This window comes from Cyprinodon variegatus, unplaced genomic scaffold (genome assembly GCF_000732505.1).
Source record: "Cyprinodon variegatus isolate N-32 unplaced genomic scaffold, C_variegatus-1.0 Scaffold27, whole genome shotgun sequence".
Taxonomy (NCBI): Eukaryota; Metazoa; Chordata; class Actinopteri; order Cyprinodontiformes; family Cyprinodontidae; genus Cyprinodon; species Cyprinodon variegatus.
The window spans coordinates 1,500,869-1,519,445 of record NW_015150480.1 but is presented as its reverse complement, the minus strand read 5'-3'; the positions used below and the strand labels follow the sequence as shown (position 1 = coordinate 1,519,445).

Genomic DNA, 18,577 nt, shown 5'->3' with positions numbered 1-18,577 from the left:
GGGAGGAAAACTTGAACTACAGTCCATGTGAAGCAATGGCGCATCCGCTGGAGACGCTGCGACCACTGCGCATGCGCGGCTCTTTTCCGTTATTTCAACCCAACCGAGCCAAGAAGAAAAAAAAATCCTCCACACGACTCGGATTAGTTTCAATTAAAGTTTAGTGTATTTAGAAGAACATTGTCGCACTATATATTATAACTTGGCTCCATTAACTGCAAACCGAAAATAAAAGACTGTTTAACAGAAAATAGAGGCCTAAACTTCTGAATTTTTTGAAAATTAACGAAAGTTTGTACCAAATATGGCAAGTAGTTTTGACATAAAATCATTGAAGTAATACATTCAGTGGCGGTTCTAGGCCAAATGTACAAGGGGGGCGGGAGGGGTCCAGCGTGTTTTCTAATGGGGTAACAGAAAAGCATGAATTAAAAAAACAGAGCAAGAGATTCAAATATATTAAGAGAGCTACATGAGGTGAAATTTCTATTCAATTAGGTTTAATTACAATTCTATTTCCTATTAAGTCAATATACATTCATAATTTAGGAATTTTACATATTTTTGACAAAATTTAAGTGAAAATTCTATAAAATCTGACTTACAGCATTTTTTTCAAATTTGTTTTGAAGAAAACATTTAGCAAATGAAAACTGGGATCCTATATCAATACCACTGAAGCTATCGCTTTATTGTTTTTAAATAATTATTCAAATAGAATTTATAAAGAAAAAAAAAATGAAATAGATCCAAAGGAGCTATCAGTAACCATGTCTGTTCCAGCGCATATCATCTTTAGAATTTCTTTGAGTATTATGGCTTCAGTACAAGGGCCAGGACATAATCTAGGCCCCCGTCGGCCCCTGTCTAGAACGTCCCATGAAAACATTAATGTATTCTATGCTCTCATTTGTTCAATTTATTAAAATGATCATAAAACATCTTTTAACCACTAAAAATGTAGAGTTGATCCATAATCCAGTTCCTTCTACGTAATTAGGAACAATCTTTTCAGGTTTGTTAAATATCTATTTTTATCATTCTTTTCACATCTACTGGTTATTAGTGGCATTTACATGCTAAAAGTCTTGTATTTTATGCATTGTTTTCCTATATATTTAGAGCATTTTGCTGAAGTATAAGAATAGGAATCTGAAAAATGTCAGAGAAGTTTGTATAAGGCACTCTTTTATCTTGATAAGGCTAATTTAACACCGGCAAATACAGTCTGGGTACGTTTTAGAAAACAAACAGCATCACAAAGACCAAAACAAAGAGAAAATATGTCAGGGACAATGTTTTAGGGCAAGGTCAGGCTATACAGCAATAACACAAACTTTAAACATCCAAGGAGCTCAGATGAGAGACTGTGTTTACACAAAATGTTTTAGTTATATGCTTGTCTAAACTGATTTAATTTATTCTTATGGAATAGCTCTTTTTCAGTGGCTAAATTGAAATAAATGACAAACATAACTTTTCCTTATTTTCCATTTATCTGAACTGTACACCCTTTTAAGGTGGAACATGAATATGGATATCTGTGACATATTTTGTCCTAAAAAGAATAACATTTTATAAAAATTAAAGGTTGATTTAGGATAGAAATCCATTTATTCTGCTTGGGCGAACTATTAATTTGGGCTATAAGTGATCACATTATATATCTGGCTGAGTTGCATCCAAAAATATGATAGATCTATCTGCTACAACTGTTAAAGACGTTAACTTTTAAAGGTTAGCTTTAAAAAGAGGAAGAGAAACCTGATTTTGCAACTGCAATTCATACATGTAATCCAGCAGCCTACGCACAGTCTACTACAAAATAAAACAAAAGTAAATGGGACTCTCCAGTCTTGTTGTCAACATGAAAGCTGTTGCAATAAAGTCACGACATTTGCAAAACGATCGGCATGTAAGCGAAAACAGTCAACATGATGAAATGTATTAGTTTATTACAAGCAAACAATCATACAGTACATTAATACTGTGGAAATGTTGAATCAATGTTCTTGGCCCACGCCATGAGCCCTCCACAGATGTCCTTTACGGTGAAACTGTCCATTTCTGACCCGCTCATCTTTTCCAAAATCTGCACTGCCTTCTGGGAGTCATTACCCAGCTTACAGATGACATAAACTAGAAGAAACCAGAGCAAAAAAAAGTCAATAAGTTGGAAACTTCATTATGTTTTCAATGTGTATTTCCTGCTGCAAGGAAGCAACACCTGAGAAGAGATTCAGCAGACGTCATAGTATAAAAGGGTTAAACAAAGCAGCTAATAGAAACACCTGAAAGCTAAATTTGTCTTTCTTAATAAGAAACTCCCCAAAATAACATTTTGAATATTGATTTCTCTAAAGCAGTGCAGCTACTCAGGTCGACTGTACTTGTTTTGGAAAAGGTCACCTAGCAACTCCGTTACAAACCGATCAAACTAAGCCTTCATTGCTGCAGCATGAGACCACAGCGGGCCATGAATATGAGAAAGTGGCTCGACGAGCCTGTTTGTTTCGAACCACAGACGCAGATCATAGACGGTGATGTACCTGGAGGGTGGCAGTCACCTGCCATCTGCTGCTTCAGCTGGATGATTCTTTGCTGAAGTAACCGGATATCTTCACTCTTTCTCTGCTCTAAACTGGAGAGGGGGATATCTGGTAGCAATTAAGGAGAATTTTTAAGAAACAGTATGCAGGGAGATTTTTTTTGTCTTTCTTTGAATGGTGCATTTCCATTGCAATACAAAAGGATACTGAGAGAGAAGGGCAAGTGACAGATATCCACTTCCACAAGAGGGCGGACATCAAGCAAGATATGATGGCCCGAGTTATCCACCACGGATTTATATTCCTGGAATTATAGACAAACATATAAAAGCATGTATAGAAACCTAAATGCATTTAATATTTTATCTTATTTCCTTAGTTCCTATGCTCCACTTATCTGGAACAAACTTCCAGAAAACTTTAAAAGTGCGGAAAGCCTGAGTTCCTTTAAATCAAGACTAAAAACACATTTGTTTAGGATTGCCTTTGACTGTTCTAGTTAAACAGTTCAACTAAAACATATTTTTAGTCCAACTGTTTTTAATATTCTTTTTTGTTTCTGCATTTTTTATTTTATTTTATTTATTTAGTTATTTATTTATTTATTTTTTCTACTTGCTTTGATTCTGTTTTATCTTCCTGTATTTTAATCATGTAAAGCACTTTGCATTGTCTTTGTACTGAATTGTGCCATACAAATAAATTTGCCTTGCCTTGCCTTATTTAGGAGAATTAAATTAATTCTAATGATTATGACTAACAACTATTTAAAAAAATCATTGCAATGAAAAGGGGTTTCCAATGAAGAAATTAAATGTCATATATGATCATTTGGGAAATATCAAACGTTGCTGGGTGGTTATTAGTGCTTAAACAATTAATTGGATTAATGGTGATTAATCGATTATTGAAATAATCATCGACTAATTTAGTAATCGCTGAATCCTTAAATGGATTATAGAGACTCTAAAAAGGTACTTATTGCTGACAGAGCAATCCAACTGGAGCAGCAATCATACCAAAACTCTAAAAAAAAATATCTATAAACATTTAGCCTTTTAGAAGAAAACCGTTTTTTCTCTGTCAGTATGCTTTATCCAGAACTGGAAAGGTTCTGGAAGTGGAAAGGTTTTAGTTCCACCTGCTTAAATTTCACAAAAATCTGCTGTATGATTATTAATCCATTAATCGAAAAAACTAATCAAGTGAACAATCAATTAATCAAATAATAATTGGTTGCAGCACGAGAGGTAATAAAGTGATAATTCCAAGCATATAAATTAAAATTAGGAAAACTTGCAGGATATGAAGTTAAGCTTATTTAAGGGTTTGGAGGAGTTTAAAGGGGCAAAGAGTGTAACTACAGTCTGTCTGTCACCAGACACAGTCCTTTCTGGGAGATTGTCTATAATTGTTGGATTCAGTTATGCCACTCCTGAACCCAAGATATATTATTATGTTACCTGGGTCAAAGGAAAAATTAACTGGACCCTTGCTTATTGGTCCAAAGTCATATTTTTAGATGAAAGTAGTTTTGAAATCCACCCTGAGCTCCCTGCTTTAATGACCCTAGATCAGGGGTAACCAATTAAAAATTAGTTGGGTCTGATTAAAGAAAATCATCAACCAGTGTAGGTGCACAGACATTTTTAATTTTAATCTGTTACTTTAAACATAATTTAACATTAAAATAAAATGCAGGATTGTATGCATCCATATTTTACAATGAATTTTTAAATAAAATAAAAAAATGTTTTCCATTTTAAAATCTAAAGTGTTTTTTGAAGTAGAGAACAAAAATCGTTCAGTTTGGTATATACACAATTTCCTGTTTCACATATTTTATAAAACATGAACTGTTTGTTTTTCTTTCTTTTTCGTGGCTTAATGAGAGCAGTGGGCTTTAGGCTGCCCTGCAAGGATTTAAAAGGTGCATATCAAGATCGATATTTATTTTTGATTATATTCAAGGTGGAGAATCCTGCTTCACAGCAGCAGGTTGATCCAAACATAATGTAAAAAATGTAAAATGTGCAGGGTCATCTCTGAGAAAACCATTTCACTTTTTTTCCACCAGTTCATTGCAGTTCTTCCAGCAGTCCACACTTTCTCTGCTCTTTTTCTCATCGTCTTCTCCTTCTTTACCATCGCCTGGCTTACCAAAAGTTTGCCTGCTGTGTCTAAAAGTAGCAGCAGCAATAACCCAGACTGAAGCAGCTCATTGGCTAATTTGTATCAGGTGTAGCCTGGTCCTGGACGCTCCGAATGGCTTTACCATATTAACAGGAGAAGCAGCGTAAGTGAAATTAGACACTGTCGTCGGACAACATGTGGTAATTTATAAATCTTTTAAATCAGGTTGGGTCCGGATTAATCTGGAGGTGGGTCCAGATCCAGACCACAGTCCGCTAATCCGTGACCTCTGCTCTAGAAGCATGGTTCAAGCAAACCCACCTTATCAAGGCCCAACAGAGAAATCTGTGTGACATCATCAAGAAGAAGCCAAAGCAATGTAGGCTTCCTTAGGAAACCACACTGTGATGAATCTGCATCTCTACAAGTTTCACTTTTTGAAATGAATCAATGATGATATTAAAATTCAAAAAACATTCTGTTTATTAACATACATCTTAACACTAACAACTGCTTGAGTAGAACAAAGCGGTGGCTCATATCTATTTCTAAGTTAGAAATGTTGATAGGTATCTTAAGTTAGAGAGGGAAACCAAAATGACTCAGTAAATGCTAAAAAGTTGCCTGGATCTGCAATTCTGAAGTTAAATGAACAGTTTAACAGCTTTGATTTAAATCACGGGAAGCAAAACTGTTTCTAAATTGAGTCCCCTGCATAATTACAGCTGAACCCCGATCAATCACGATCCCCATCTCTGCGCTTAATGACTCAGCGGGTTTTAAAGCACCAATTCAACAGAAATATAAACAGATGCAATCCGCTACCACTGCTCTCAGTGCCAAGGAGAAAATGTTGTTCTTTCCCTTAGAAATTCTGCAGGCACATTTTCCCTCATTTCCCATTTGAGGCTGGGTCAGAGCTGAGATTTAATCTGCTTATGAATGCATATAAAAACTGAGAAAATTGAGAGTAATCATAGAATAAATGGTGCTAAGAGCAGGGAGTCACGCAATGACCCGACTGTTCTGAAGTATGTGCAAAACTTTACCTGCACTGTGATCCTCTGATCCTTGGACAGGAGGTTAAGCTTTCGACACTGCAAAGAGATCAGGAGATCAAACAGTTTCAGGTTTAATAATGTGATAAAAACAGAAATTATAAATGTCAGACTAGATACAAATATTTTATTTCCAATATCTGTTGTTCTCCAGATACGGTTTCTCAATTTTACAAGCATTTTTACAACACTCTGGGCATTCAGGCACAAAACATTCCCCAAACTAACCATTTATTTGTGCTTTTTCCACAAATCATAAAGCATCATGATGCTGAACCTCTGGAGATGTGTGCTAAAGGCATAACTTATTGTTTCTTTGGCTTCTTGATCAAGCTTTCTGAAAATCGAAACTTCAGCAATCCAGATCGGATTAATCTACAATAAATGCAAGTTTTTCAAACCTTAGCTTTGATTTGTGATGCATTCTCTTTTTCTTTTGCGCAGTATTTGGCATACAGAGACGTTAAAAAACAACAGGTGGGGTTTTAAAAAATTGCCCTAAGAAGGTCTATAGAACAAATAGGCAGAAAAAGCCTGTTATCTTCTTGCAGCTCTAGCTAGCGACCAGCTTAAGGACTACAGTGAGTCACTAAAACATATGAGCTATGAAGGTGCTCTGATTTAACAATGGCTCCTCAAAAAACTAATCTTGTTTATATGTACTGGTGAAGATTGTCAGTCATCCAGGTCATAGTCAATCCAAAAGAAAGTTAAAGAACAATCCACTGGACTTTTTTTCCAAGTTTGAAGACGTTTCGCTTCCCATTCAGGAAGCTTTTTCTATTAAAATGTCAGGATTAGCATTGATTTCAAGGTTTCATTCAGTAGCCCATTAAAGCCTTGTTTTTGTTTTGAAAACATGCTATTTGAAACGGATGAATGGGTCCACCCCTTTGGACAGAGGGGGTGGACTCAGATGTCAGCTTTCAAAAACCTACAATGCAGCAATTGAGTTGATCCCTTCCCACTATCATCTCAGTCCCAACCCCTGTATAGGAGAGCCTATTCAACCAGGCCAACAATTCCCTTTAACAATGACCTTTCAGAGACACAGACAGGTATGGGGCATTGCAGGCTGACAAAGAAGCCAAACGACCCCCATTCCAGAGGGGTGGAGCCGTTTGTCCTTTTTAATTTCAATGTTTTCAAAACAAAAACAAGGTTTTGAATGGCTATCGTATAAAACTTTGAACTCAAACTATTCCTGACATTTTAAATAGAAAAGCTTCCTGGATAAGAAGCAAAACGTCTTCAAACTTGGAAACAAAGTCCCGTGGATTGTTTTTTAACCTTTTTTTTTTTTTTTTGGAACATCTTGTTTATACAGTAAAAGAGCATTTTAAATTAACTTGATTTTTTTTTTTTATCTGCAGAATCCCAGCTATTTATATTCCATATATTTAAGCACTTAATGTTTTCAGGCTTTGAAAAATGATTTTTTTTATCCTACTTACATCTTTTTAATAAAGGATTAGGTATTTCTAATAGTATTTCATCTTAAACTTCTTTATTTCATACTCATCTAAACAATGCATTTTGATATTTTTAAGACTGTGTAGAAACCCTGTGATAAGCTCTTTTAATACCCAACCTTATCTGTGGCAGCAGACCCACAGAAAGCCTCATAGTCAATCAGCTGCGTCACACTGGGGCTTTCTCCACACGCCGCACAGCCAGCCTGCTTGGGCCGCAGTCTGATGGACCTGAATCTGAAAGCCTGAGCGTCAAACATCAGCAGCTGCTGAGCGCAGGACGCTGGCACGCCAAGTCAAGGGAAAGGTTACTGTCTGAGAGGAGATTCAGAGAATTGACTAAAACGTCTCCCGCTGGTGCAGTAAGAGCACGGCAGCAGTCTGTGAGTTTCGGTGGAAAAAAGCTGTAACGCTTCCCTGAATGACGCATCGTGGCCAGGTGTCCGCATGCAGCGGACAATGCAACACAAAGGGCAGGATAAAGCAGACCTATTCTCCACTGAGAACCAGAATAAATCCCAGCAGTTTCACAAGACAATGGCAAATAAGCAGAAAGCAGAGTCCAGAAAATGTAGACAAAATATTTGTGTTTTTGTTTGCTTATCAGACAAATACGAGGAATTATTATAATACAGTCTTTCATTGTTGCCATATCCTGATGTCAGAGCAAAAAAAAAGGAAAAAACTAAAAGAGAAAAACTTAAAACAAAGGAACAAAACAACAAGGGAGAGTTTTATATGTAAGGTGGAGCAACGGAATTAGACATAAAGGATACAACCTTGCCCTGAGGCAATTTTAAGGACCTCTAAAGCTTGGAAGCAGCCCATAATACCTGGAACTGGAATAAAAATGAGTTGCTAAGAACACATTAAATAGTTTCAGATGAAATAAATTAGAAAAGAAAACAGAGGGGGAAAAAAACAACTCACCCACTCCTAACACCCCTCCATCAGAACAGTTGGTTACCGTCTCTGGGGGTGGGGGCCGTGGGTATAAACATCTGTAGCAGGGGCCTCCCTGATAGTTGTACACCGTCAACTGCAAACAAACACACACAAAAACAATGCAGTAGCTCCCAAAAAAGGTTTGGCATGCCGAGGGAGGACACACAGCCTACCTGCCCTTCCAGTCGCAAAGCACTCGCAGACACCAAAGGTCTGCCGCTGAGCACGCAGGCGTCATTCACCAGGTAACGGGTGGGAACGTTGTCTGAACAGTCCGCCACAATGTCATATATGAAGTCAGGGGAGTCAAGGCATCATGAAATAAATGACTGATGTTTCTGGCCTGTCAGCTAGTGTTTGTGATTTCATTCCCCTCTCCCTTCTGCTCTGACTGTTCATTTGGCCTTCCTGTGCTGCTGCTCAGCTTAATTACCACTGATTCCTCCCAACTGTTTGCCAGCCTTCATAAGCAGGCCTCTGACTAGTTGACAGTGCCAGATTGTCTGAAAGCCTTGGTTAGTAAGGATCCAGCATTTTTCTCTGTCTGTTTACCTGATCCTGACCTGTTTCTGCCTCCCGATTTTTGAGCCTGCCTAGCCCCTGTTGAACCTGTTTTTTTGTGCCGCCTGGATCCCTGACTTGTTTCTGTGCCCTGACTTTGTTGCTGGATTCTGTTTTGGATTCTCTGAATTTCTGATCACCCGGCTGGCTCTGACCATGGACATCTTTTGACCACTATTACCTCCCAAGACTCAGTGAGAAATAACTCTCTAATAACCAAAGTTTCAGGAACCAACATATTAAAAGAGGCTCTGGTTCCCCTGATCCTGAATTACCTGCAGATTTTCTACAATAAATCTTTTAAAGTTATTACCCGTTGTGTTCTGGTTATATCTGGGTCCTCGGTCTGAATCATGACAGACTGAATATTACCGTAAGAAATTCCTGTCCTCAAACACTTCTTGGATAACAAAAACATTTTAACATAAATGTGACCGACTGCAGATGATATGCAGGATCATTATAATCTGAGGTCTAAACATAAGAATCCACTGCCTATCCAAAACAGCCTTACATTGATTAATAATGCTACTTAATAATGCTGTTCATTTAAGCATAAAAAGGCTCTCTCTAAAAAGATAATGCCAAGATTCATTGTAACATGTTTCAAGTTGTGCAAGAGAGTTTTTTTTTTTTTTTTTTCCCAGGAGAGACACTTTGAATAATGAATTGGCCACAGGCTTCAGACCTTAACCGTACCGAGAATCTCTGGATGTGACTGAGAAGACTTTGCAAAAGCGGTTCAATTTCCAGCATTATCTAAAAAAGATCTGGACAAAAAAAAGTTTTGTAACTCTGCGTGGAAAGAAGTTCTGTAACGTTGCACACGCTGATCGAGAAAATGTGAATGTGTGACGCACTCAAAGCTAAGGGCAGTGCAACACAACACTGAAGAACATTTGTTTTAAACTGGCAGTAAACATCAGGAAATGTTTATTCTTCCGCAGAAAATAATAGATAATGCACATTTTCTCTGTTTAACCCATCTAGCAAATTATCTATGGTAAAGTCCACGAATTAAGAGATCATTTTTATTCTTGAATACTGTAAAATGTTTGTAATAAACGAAGCTCCCACTAATATAACTGACATATTCTTCCGCAGAAAATAATAGATAATGCACATTTTCTCTGTTTAACCCATCTAGCAAATTATCTATGGTAAAGTCCACGAATTAAGAGATAATTTTTATTCTTGAATACTGTAAAATGTTTGTAATAAACGAAGCTCCCACTAATATAACTGACATATTTTATTGTTCATAAAATGTTGTTTAAAAAACTAATAAATCTGGTTTGGGAATAAATAAAAAAGGCTAATATTAAGCTTCTACTGTTGGCCCAACTTTACTGCTGACGACAAAAATGTATGCATCTTTTTTAAAGACAGTTTTCAGACTGTTGAACTCTTAACTGAACTCTGCATCACTATTTTGCACCATCAATATTGCCGAGCTTTTATAATTCCTTTTAAAAAGGAAAACACTCATTGTTCTACTGTATTTTGCACCATATTATTTTGCACTGCACTGAACTTTTTCATATTAATACCTTTTTGCACCATTATTTCAAACAGTTTTTCTCCTACATTTTTACATTGTGATAACTGCTGCACTTAATAGTGTAATGTTATCTTATTCCAGCTGCAATCTCATTACACGGTTGTAAGCTGTATGCAACGAAATTTCGTTTTGTATAGTCTGTGCATACATAATGAGAATAAACTTTGTTCAAGTCTAAAAGGCACGTCCATGTATGCATGAGAAGAACATGTAAGCTCCATGCAGAGAGACCCCAGGTTCCTGTACGCCGCACAGTGCAGCCCCAGTTTGAATTATAGTATGTATAAATTTAAACTTTAGCATCTTATTTGATTAAGTTCAGAACAATATGTTGTATAATCTCTCCAGCCTGGAAAAAAACAGAACTGTTTAGATAAATCTTAAGAAGCCACAAATTATTAAGACAGTTAAGACAGGAACTATAAGTAGGATTTATACAGATAGTATTTTAGTTGTCGGCAGATAACAGATGTAGCCTTAGGATACTGTTGAATAAGCTGTAAGGCATTCTCTGGTGAGAGCTGCAGATGGTAGGGAACACACTCCACGGTAGAATTCAGCCTGCGGAGAAACATTCAGACAAAGTATCACATTTCGTTTCATTAAAAATGCTATATATATATATATATCGGCTTTCGTAGAGTTAAAAAAATGCACTCTTTGGTTTAAACCTAAAAAAGTAAAGTGAGAAAAGTAAGAAGTCAGAAATGTTCCCAATTCTTAATATATTTTTAAAGTCAAGTAAAACATGAAAACAAACTTTGACACTAAACCATTCTGTTACGATAATTATCATCGATGATGTTTGAGTTTATTACACCTTAATATTAGCCGTCTGTTGGATGTCAGAACTTATGTTTTCCGCAGTAGGTTATCTAATTAAGGCAGTTCCTCTGTCCGGATACACAGTTATAACCCTTAACAATTCCCTTAAACATTTGGATATATGTTTCTATTAACTCCCAGACTTCTATAATGTATGGTATAGATCAGAGGTGACAGATTAGCAGACCGGGGTCCGGATCTGGACCCACCTGCTGGCTAATCCGGACCCAATTTGAAACATTTATAAATTATTGCATGTTGTCCGACGACAGTGTTTAACTTCATTTGTGCTGCTTCTGTTAATATGGTAAAGCCCTCCGAAGCGTCAAGCACCAGGCTGCAAGCGATACAAATTAGCCAATAAGCTGCTGTCAGTCTGGGTTGCTGCTGCTGCTACTTTTAGACACAGCAGGCAAACCTGTGGCAAGCCGGGTGATGGGACAGAAGGAGAAGAAGATGAGGAAAAAGAGAACAGAGAAAGTGTGGATTGCTGGAAGAACTGTGGTGAACTGGTGAAAGAAAAGTGAAATGGTGTGCTCAAAGATGACCCTGCAGATTTTGAGTATGTTTGGCTCTACCTGCTGCTGTGAAGCAGGATTCTCCACCATGAACAGAATCAAAAATAAATATGGATCCAGGCTCACAAATGAGCACCTTGATATGTGATTGAGAATGACTTTGTCTCCATTCAAACCCAGGTTTAAAGCCTTGCAGGGCAGAATAAAGCCCACTGCTCTCATTAAGCCATAGAAGAGAAAGAAAAAAAACAATCAGTTCAGGTGTTTTATAAAAAAGTGACTCAGGAAATTGTCTATATAACAAACTGAAAGATTGTTGTTTAATTTTTTATTTAAAAAGTCAATGTATGTCATGGATGCATAAACACCTTCTTTTTATTTCAGTGTTAAACTCTGTTTAAAGTAACTATTATAATAAAAAATGTCTCCGGACCTTTACTGGTTGATAATTTTCTTTATTGGGACCCTACTGATTTTTAATTGGTTACCCCTGGTATAGATTCATAAGTAGTTTTAATCAGTGCACAGGTTAGCAGCTAGTTAGAGAAATGTCGCCCTCAAGTGGCTGATATTAAGCAGCATGTAGACAGTCCACAGTAGACCCACTGTTGGGCTAGAAAGGCCCACAAACATGCTTCTAAAATAACATGTTTACAAAATATTTGTGGACTGAGGAGAAATGCACTGTTAAATATAACCTGTGGTGAGACTGTTAAGCGCCAGCTTACATTGCACAGCAACCGAAGGGTAAAAAAAAAACCCAAAAATATACAAACTACTACAGCTGCAAAACACTTGGTAGCAATAACTGATTTACCAAAGAAAAGCGTAATAAAACTGATACAAAGCTGTTACCTTTTTACTGCTGTAGCTGCAGACAGAGCCTTAGCCTGGCCCTGATTCTCCTCTCCATGGAGAACCTGCCTGTGGAGGTTGCTGAGCTCCACTTCATCATAGTCCAGCAGACCAAGACGCCCTGTCAGTGAGACTTTATCATTACCTTCCATCCTGTGTTGCAAACTACCTGACATCAAAATGAATCTCGAAATAAAATATAAGAATCTTTAAATGCAGCTTTAGTTTGTGGTTAACTCTACCAATCTATTCGCCTCTTCAGTCTGCATGCATCCACCTACCGATGCCTGCTGCTGCTAGATACTGGGCGAGTGGACAACCTAGTCCACCGCAGCCCACGATCAGCACAGATGTCCCAGATAAATTCAGCTGGCCTGAAAAGAATATAGAACCGCTCAGCTCCATTATTAATCTAAAGTTCATTTCTAAGCTCCTGTCCTTCGGTTTGTGTGAGCACCTTTTACACCGAGCTCAGGCAGAAGGAGCTGTCTGCTGTACCGCATGATGTCCTCATTGCTGAGCGCTGGTTTGGCTGTTAGAGGACTAAGCTGCATCACTTTGTCCTGGAGTTCCAGCACTGAGGCGTGGTTCTGTTAAGCACATGAGAAGAGCACTATAACATGAGACCTTTTGGTATTTTCTATAACAGAAAGGCTTTAATATACATCTCAAGCTGATATGTTTATGATATGATTATAAGAAACATATATTACAAGGAAATCAGGTTCAGCTATTTTGTTTTTTAAGTTAATTTTGCATGGGAACCAATCAATGAATTTGCTTTTAAATCCCATATTCTATTATATATATTCAGCAACATAAGCTACCATAACTATGCAGATGACACACAGCTGCACATATATTATAATGTCACTATGTGACTATGAACCTATTTAAAGTGCTGGTTAAATGCATAGAATAAATGGGACGGATTTTTCTTCAGCTGAATGAAAACAAAACTGGAGTAATAATTTTTAGACCAAAAGAAGAGCGTCTCAGACTTGGTTAATTTAGCTAAAAACCATCAATTAGGATTGAAATCTGGGTGAAATGATGGACTCAGATCTGAAACTTCAGATTCACATAAAGAGCATCACAGCTTATCACCTAAAGAACATCTCCGCAGGTTAAACAACGTATGTCTCAGCAGCACCTTGAAAAAATTATACACCATGTGTTCCTCTTTAGTAGAACTGAATCCTGCAAAAATGTCATCACAGGTCTGCATAGAAAGTTGATCAGAGTTGATCCAGAATCCTGCTGCCAACATCCTCACTAGCACTAAGAAAGTGGAGCACATCACCCTAGTTCTAAAATGTTCTCAGAGAAAAGTAGACTGTTAAATAACTGTTAGTCTAAAAATCACTGAATGTTTTAGCTCCAGACTGTATTACAGTTTTAGTTCTTATGTTCCACTAATTTGGAATAAACTCGCAGGAAACTAGAAGTGCAGAAAACCCTAAGTTGCTGTAAAAGATAAATAAAAATGCATTTGTTTAGAGCGACCTTTGATTGTTCTAGCTAAACAACTTAATTTCTTTTTTTTTTAATCAATCATTTTACTTTTTAGTATAATAGTATTATTTTCACAATTTGTTTTTAACCTCTTCAATTATTTGTTTTACCTCTATGCCCCAGTCATCAAGCTTTCTCTTTGAATTGTCTCACAACTGAAATCTGCTTTATAAATAAACTGGCTTCTTAAAAAAATGTAAAAATAAGAAACATTTTGTCTACTTAAAATCAACAGAATTAGACTAAAGTTGCATGTAGCTTTCAAACAATGTTACAAATTATTTTTATCCAAATCCTCCAATTATAACAACCTTATAACCATAATTCAAAATCTATTGTCAAATAAATAAACATAATGAATTGAGTTAATAATATAAATGAACTTTTTAACAAAAAACGAATTCTGAGTCAGCTGTACGGACATGATTTCTCTTTGCATGTATTAATAATCTATAACTGTAATAGTGACTTTGCATTAAAAGGAACTTCAAAGCGGTATTTTATTGAGTTCAAAGGGTCTAAAGGAGCATTTTAATCAGAGATTAGATAAAGTCATGCCAGCTTAGGTCACTAGCTTTTTCCAAGTTCTTAAATATCCTCAATATTTCAGCTCATCAAAGTGTAGTAAAAGTCCCATTGGGGGCATTCTGGCAGCTTTTAGCCTCAATAGATATGTTGAATTTGTTTTCAAGATACATTTTGGAGAAATTAGGGACAAGGTTCACTTCTTACAGCAGTGCAGCTAATTGATTGTTTTATTTTTAACACCCTCAGTAAAAGAAATTGCATAGTACATAATTGCAAAGTTGAATGCACTGGATAGTTGTAAAGGATTAGAAGTACCAATACACATACATTGCATTTGCAAACCCTTTATCCAGAGGTCAGAGGTCATTTTGGATTTTGAGGTTTGGGTTGGACAAACCTCAAAACTCTGTCAAATGGAGTTAAACACATGTCTTAAGTTAAAACTGTCCAAATGCAAAATATTATTATTTTTACTAAAGCTATTTGAAATTTAAATTGCATATTTTAGATGAATGTACTGGATCCTGCTCTATTAAAGTTTTCTGCACCCATTTAATAGATAACTAAAAGGAATTAAGGTAAAACAATGTTAAAACAACAGCACATCTGTGTTTCTTGATTACAATCGTGTTACGATAAGCTCTCACTTAGAATAACAGCTGAATTTTTACTGATCCTAATGAAAACGATCATAAACACTTCGATACCTTTTCAAGCTGTTCCAGTTTGTTCTTGAGAGCAGCGATCTCTTTTTCTTTCTCCATTAGCTGCCTCTTCCAGTCGCTCTCTTCCTGAGCCATCGCTTCACATAAACAGAAAAGCAGCGCAGTTTTTAGATACAAAACAAATGAACTCACAGGCTGCAAGATGTTGACATATGAGACACGCGATGTCAACTTCCGGGTTGTCTACGTAGACTCTGACCACGTGGTGCGTGACGTAAAACAATCTTGCTTTTTTTGTGACTGATTTTTTCCAATCTTATTTCAGTTTAATATGGTAAAAAAAAATCAGAAATATGATTTTTTTTCCTCAGAATTCTGAGACAAAAGTCAGAAATCTGAGAAAAAAGAATTATTTTCTTCTCAGAATTCTGATTGTTGTCTCAGAATTTTGACTTTAATCTCGGAATTCTGACTTTAATCTCAGAATTCTGACCTTTTTTTAGAATTCTGACTTTAATCTCAGAATTCTGCCCTTTTTTTTTGCCTTTAATAAATAAAAAATGGAAAAAATTAAACAACAATTAATTAGATTTTCTGAATTAATTTCGAAATAAAAAATTCAATATAAAAGATTTGACACTATTAAAGACTGAATTGGAGGACACACTGTGTGTGTGTGTGTGTGTGTGTGTGTGTGTATGTGTGTGCGTGTGTGTGTGTGTTTGTGTGTGTGCCTCATGACGCGCAGTGGAGCTGGGAGCCTCAGGCACTCCCCTCCTGCCTTTCACATGATCTGAAAGCTCCCTCTGAGATAGAGACAGGAATGTGGAAAGGAGCGACAACATCGATGGCTGAGCAAAGCCACAGGCTTTCTATAATGCGTTCATTTTATACTGCGTTAATTGGGCTGACATTCATCTTTCACACCGATGGAGTCCCTTGGACAGAGGAAAAGGTAAATCAATTAGATGGGATTCATTTATGCATTGCTGTTATAGGATACACTGTATCTGTGTGAGTGAGGCAGTCTCTTAACATTTTTGCACGGTCTAAAACTGAATTTAATCTATGATTGTTGATGTTTTCAGTTTGACTTATTCCTTTGTTGTTTAAGGTTAATTGGCCATGTTTAACATACAGTTTACCTGCATTTCAGGTGTTATCTTGATCACAATTCCTTAAACAAGTATAAGCATTTTATGAGAAAATTATTCATCCTTATCAATTTTATTAATTCAAAATTTCCTTGTGATCCGCCTGGATGTTTTATCTTTACATGTTGCCTATCTCTGTTCATCTCTTGTCCCTTTAACTAGTTGCTATGGCAGCACAGTCATCCTCTTTGATCCCCCAAGTGGTCTTTGAATATACAGACCTTAAATAGACCCTGTTTTCAACCCACTCTAAAGCTTAGTGGACTCCAGCCTTATATTCAGCCACTGAAACCATGTAATTATACTGTATGTGCCACTACGTAGCAATTAAAGGACAGATGCATGAGTCAGCCAGAGCGCCTCCAGTTTGAGCTTCAAGCAGGTTTTGCAGGTCATTGTTTTTGCGGAAGAAAATGTGCTCAAATACCATTCAACCGAAAAACATGTCTGAATGTTTATTTGAGAAAGAGAGTATTCATATAGTAAAGTCTTAAGCAGTGCTTGAAAAAGTAGATTTCTTTTTGCATTAGTTTTTATATCAAAAAATATTGCAAAATGGTTTGTTTTAAAGCAGCTTTTGATAGAATAATTTAAAATAGTATTTGTAATATAATTATTTTATGAAATACTTTTTGAAGCTCCTTTTAAAAGGCCTTTTTTTATAGCCTTATAAACATCCGGAATAGGAAAGAAGGCATTTCTTTCATTCAGTCTGAATGATTCAGAGACGACCGGCTGTGTGCTGCCTTCAGCTTATTTTCCTTCACCTTCATTTGGCGGTTTGTTTCCAGGACAACCAGGCGTCCACATGTGAACTTTGGCACCAAAGAGCCATAGGACCAATCAGGATCAATATGTTTATTTTTTCTTTCAAATAGCAAACATAATTTTCCTGCTGCTGTTTTAACTGCAAAGTATTCTCATAAACAAGAAACATTGATTTCTGTTATCTTGTCTATTCCATGGATTTGACCTTTACTAATCGGTGGGTATGGTTAAACTAATAATAGTCCATTTCTTTTCAGGGAGCTATTATCAGGTCTCAGGAGATGGTTTTAACAGTTCTTGTAGAAAACAATATGTTTTAAAGAGTGACAACATGGAATAACTGTTGGCATTTTTGTTAAATCAGTTTTAGTGTTGTGGCACGTCGTCATTGACAGGAATAAGTTCCTATATCAGCTCAAACATATTAAAAATTGACTGAATTATGTTTTTATAGATCCCCACTTAAACCATGAATCAGCAGCTTTGAAGCCACATTGTAAATTGTCTGGTTCTTTTCTGACTTTAAGGGAATGCTACACCTTTTGTTTGATACACTCAATTCAAAATAGAGTTGGATATTTGTCTTCTTTATAGAAGACATACAACCATGTTTTGTAGCTATGAAAAAAACATTACACATCTAGAGTTTAAAAAGAGTTTATCTGTCAATCCCCTGCATCTGTTATATGACAACAAAATAGTTGAAATTAAGTTGCTGCTATATATATATATATATATATATATATATATATATATATATATATATATATATATATATATATATATATGTGATGTGCCTTGCAGGAGAACCAAAACATTGCTTGCAAGGGGACCAAAAACTCAACTAAATCTTTATCCTCTGCTTTGTTTTGCTGTTTAATGCTGAAAGATTGGGGAGCACACAAATATAATTTGTTTCACTGCGGGTTTTCTTTTTATATTTGAAATTTCTAGTGGGACCTATTTTCTCTTCTTCTGAGCCCCCCTCAGTCAAGGGCCCTTGGAATCGTCCTAAATTTTTCACCCACATACAGGACCCCTTCATCAATCCATCCACCATCCACCCATCCATCCATCCACCCATCCATCCATCTGTACCTCAATAGTTCCATCCATCCATCCTTCCATCCATACATCCATACATCATCCATCCATCCATCCATCCATCCATACAAAATCCATCCATCCATCCATCCATCCATCCATCCACCAACTATCCATACATCATCCATCCATCCATCCATCCATCCATCCACCAACTATCCATCCATCCATCCATCCATCCATCCATCTGTACCTCAATAGTTGCATCCATCCATCCATCCATCCATCCATCCATCCGTACCTCAATAGTTGCATCCATCCATCCATCCATCCATCCATCCATCCATCCATCCATCCATCCGTACCTCAATAGTTGCATCCATCCATCCATCCATCCATCCATCCATCCATCCATCCATCCATCCG

At 36.7% G+C, this 18,577-nt stretch overlaps 2 protein-coding genes across 2 annotated transcripts in view; one reads left to right on the top strand and one right to left on the bottom strand.

Annotated features, from left to right (window-relative positions):
- Nucleotides 1-1,556: 1,556 nt before the first annotated feature.
- mocs3 (molybdenum cofactor synthesis 3) lies at nucleotides 1,557-15,418 on the bottom strand. The gene is made up of 13 exons (XM_015396349.1): nucleotides 15,228-15,418; nucleotides 12,935-13,067; nucleotides 12,759-12,851; nucleotides 12,478-12,598; nucleotides 10,766-10,840; nucleotides 8,331-8,448; nucleotides 8,143-8,251; nucleotides 7,989-8,051; nucleotides 7,332-7,495; nucleotides 5,732-5,779; nucleotides 2,757-2,853; nucleotides 2,550-2,657; nucleotides 1,557-2,139 (listed from the first exon to the last, which is right to left on the bottom strand). Exons 1-13 carry the CDS (start codon nucleotides 15,318-15,320, stop codon nucleotides 1,982-1,984), a joined length of 1,380 nt encoding a protein of 459 aa, XP_015251835.1. The 5' UTR covers nucleotides 15,321-15,418; the 3' UTR covers nucleotides 1,557-1,981.
- A 550-nt stretch (nucleotides 15,419-15,968) lies between these two features.
- Nucleotides 15,969-18,577, top strand: part of LOC107098515 (glutaminyl-peptide cyclotransferase-like) — a 9,813-nt gene continuing 7,204 nt past the window's right edge. Inside the window, exon 1 of the mRNA XM_015396246.1 lies at nucleotides 15,969-16,140. Coding sequence (XP_015251732.1) covers nucleotides 16,009-16,140 — 132 coding nt within the window. The 5' untranslated portion in view covers nucleotides 15,969-16,008. The remainder of the gene's footprint in view (nucleotides 16,141-18,577) is intronic.

Excerpts from the sequence above, each read along its gene's own strand:
- mocs3 (XM_015396349.1), bottom strand. The coding sequence starts at position 15,320 with ATGGCTCAGGAAGAGAGCGACTGGAAGAGGCAGCTAATGGAGAAAGAA. Across the intron at positions 12,599-12,758 it reads TCTAGCAGCAGCAGGCATCG|GGCGTCTTGGTCTGCTGGAC; the intron begins GTAGGTGGATGC and ends TCTCACTGACAG. Across the intron at positions 7,496-7,988 it reads AATTGCCTCAGGGCAAGGTT|CGTCCTGCGCTCAGCAGCTG; the intron begins GTATCCTTTATG and ends TTGGCGTGCCAG.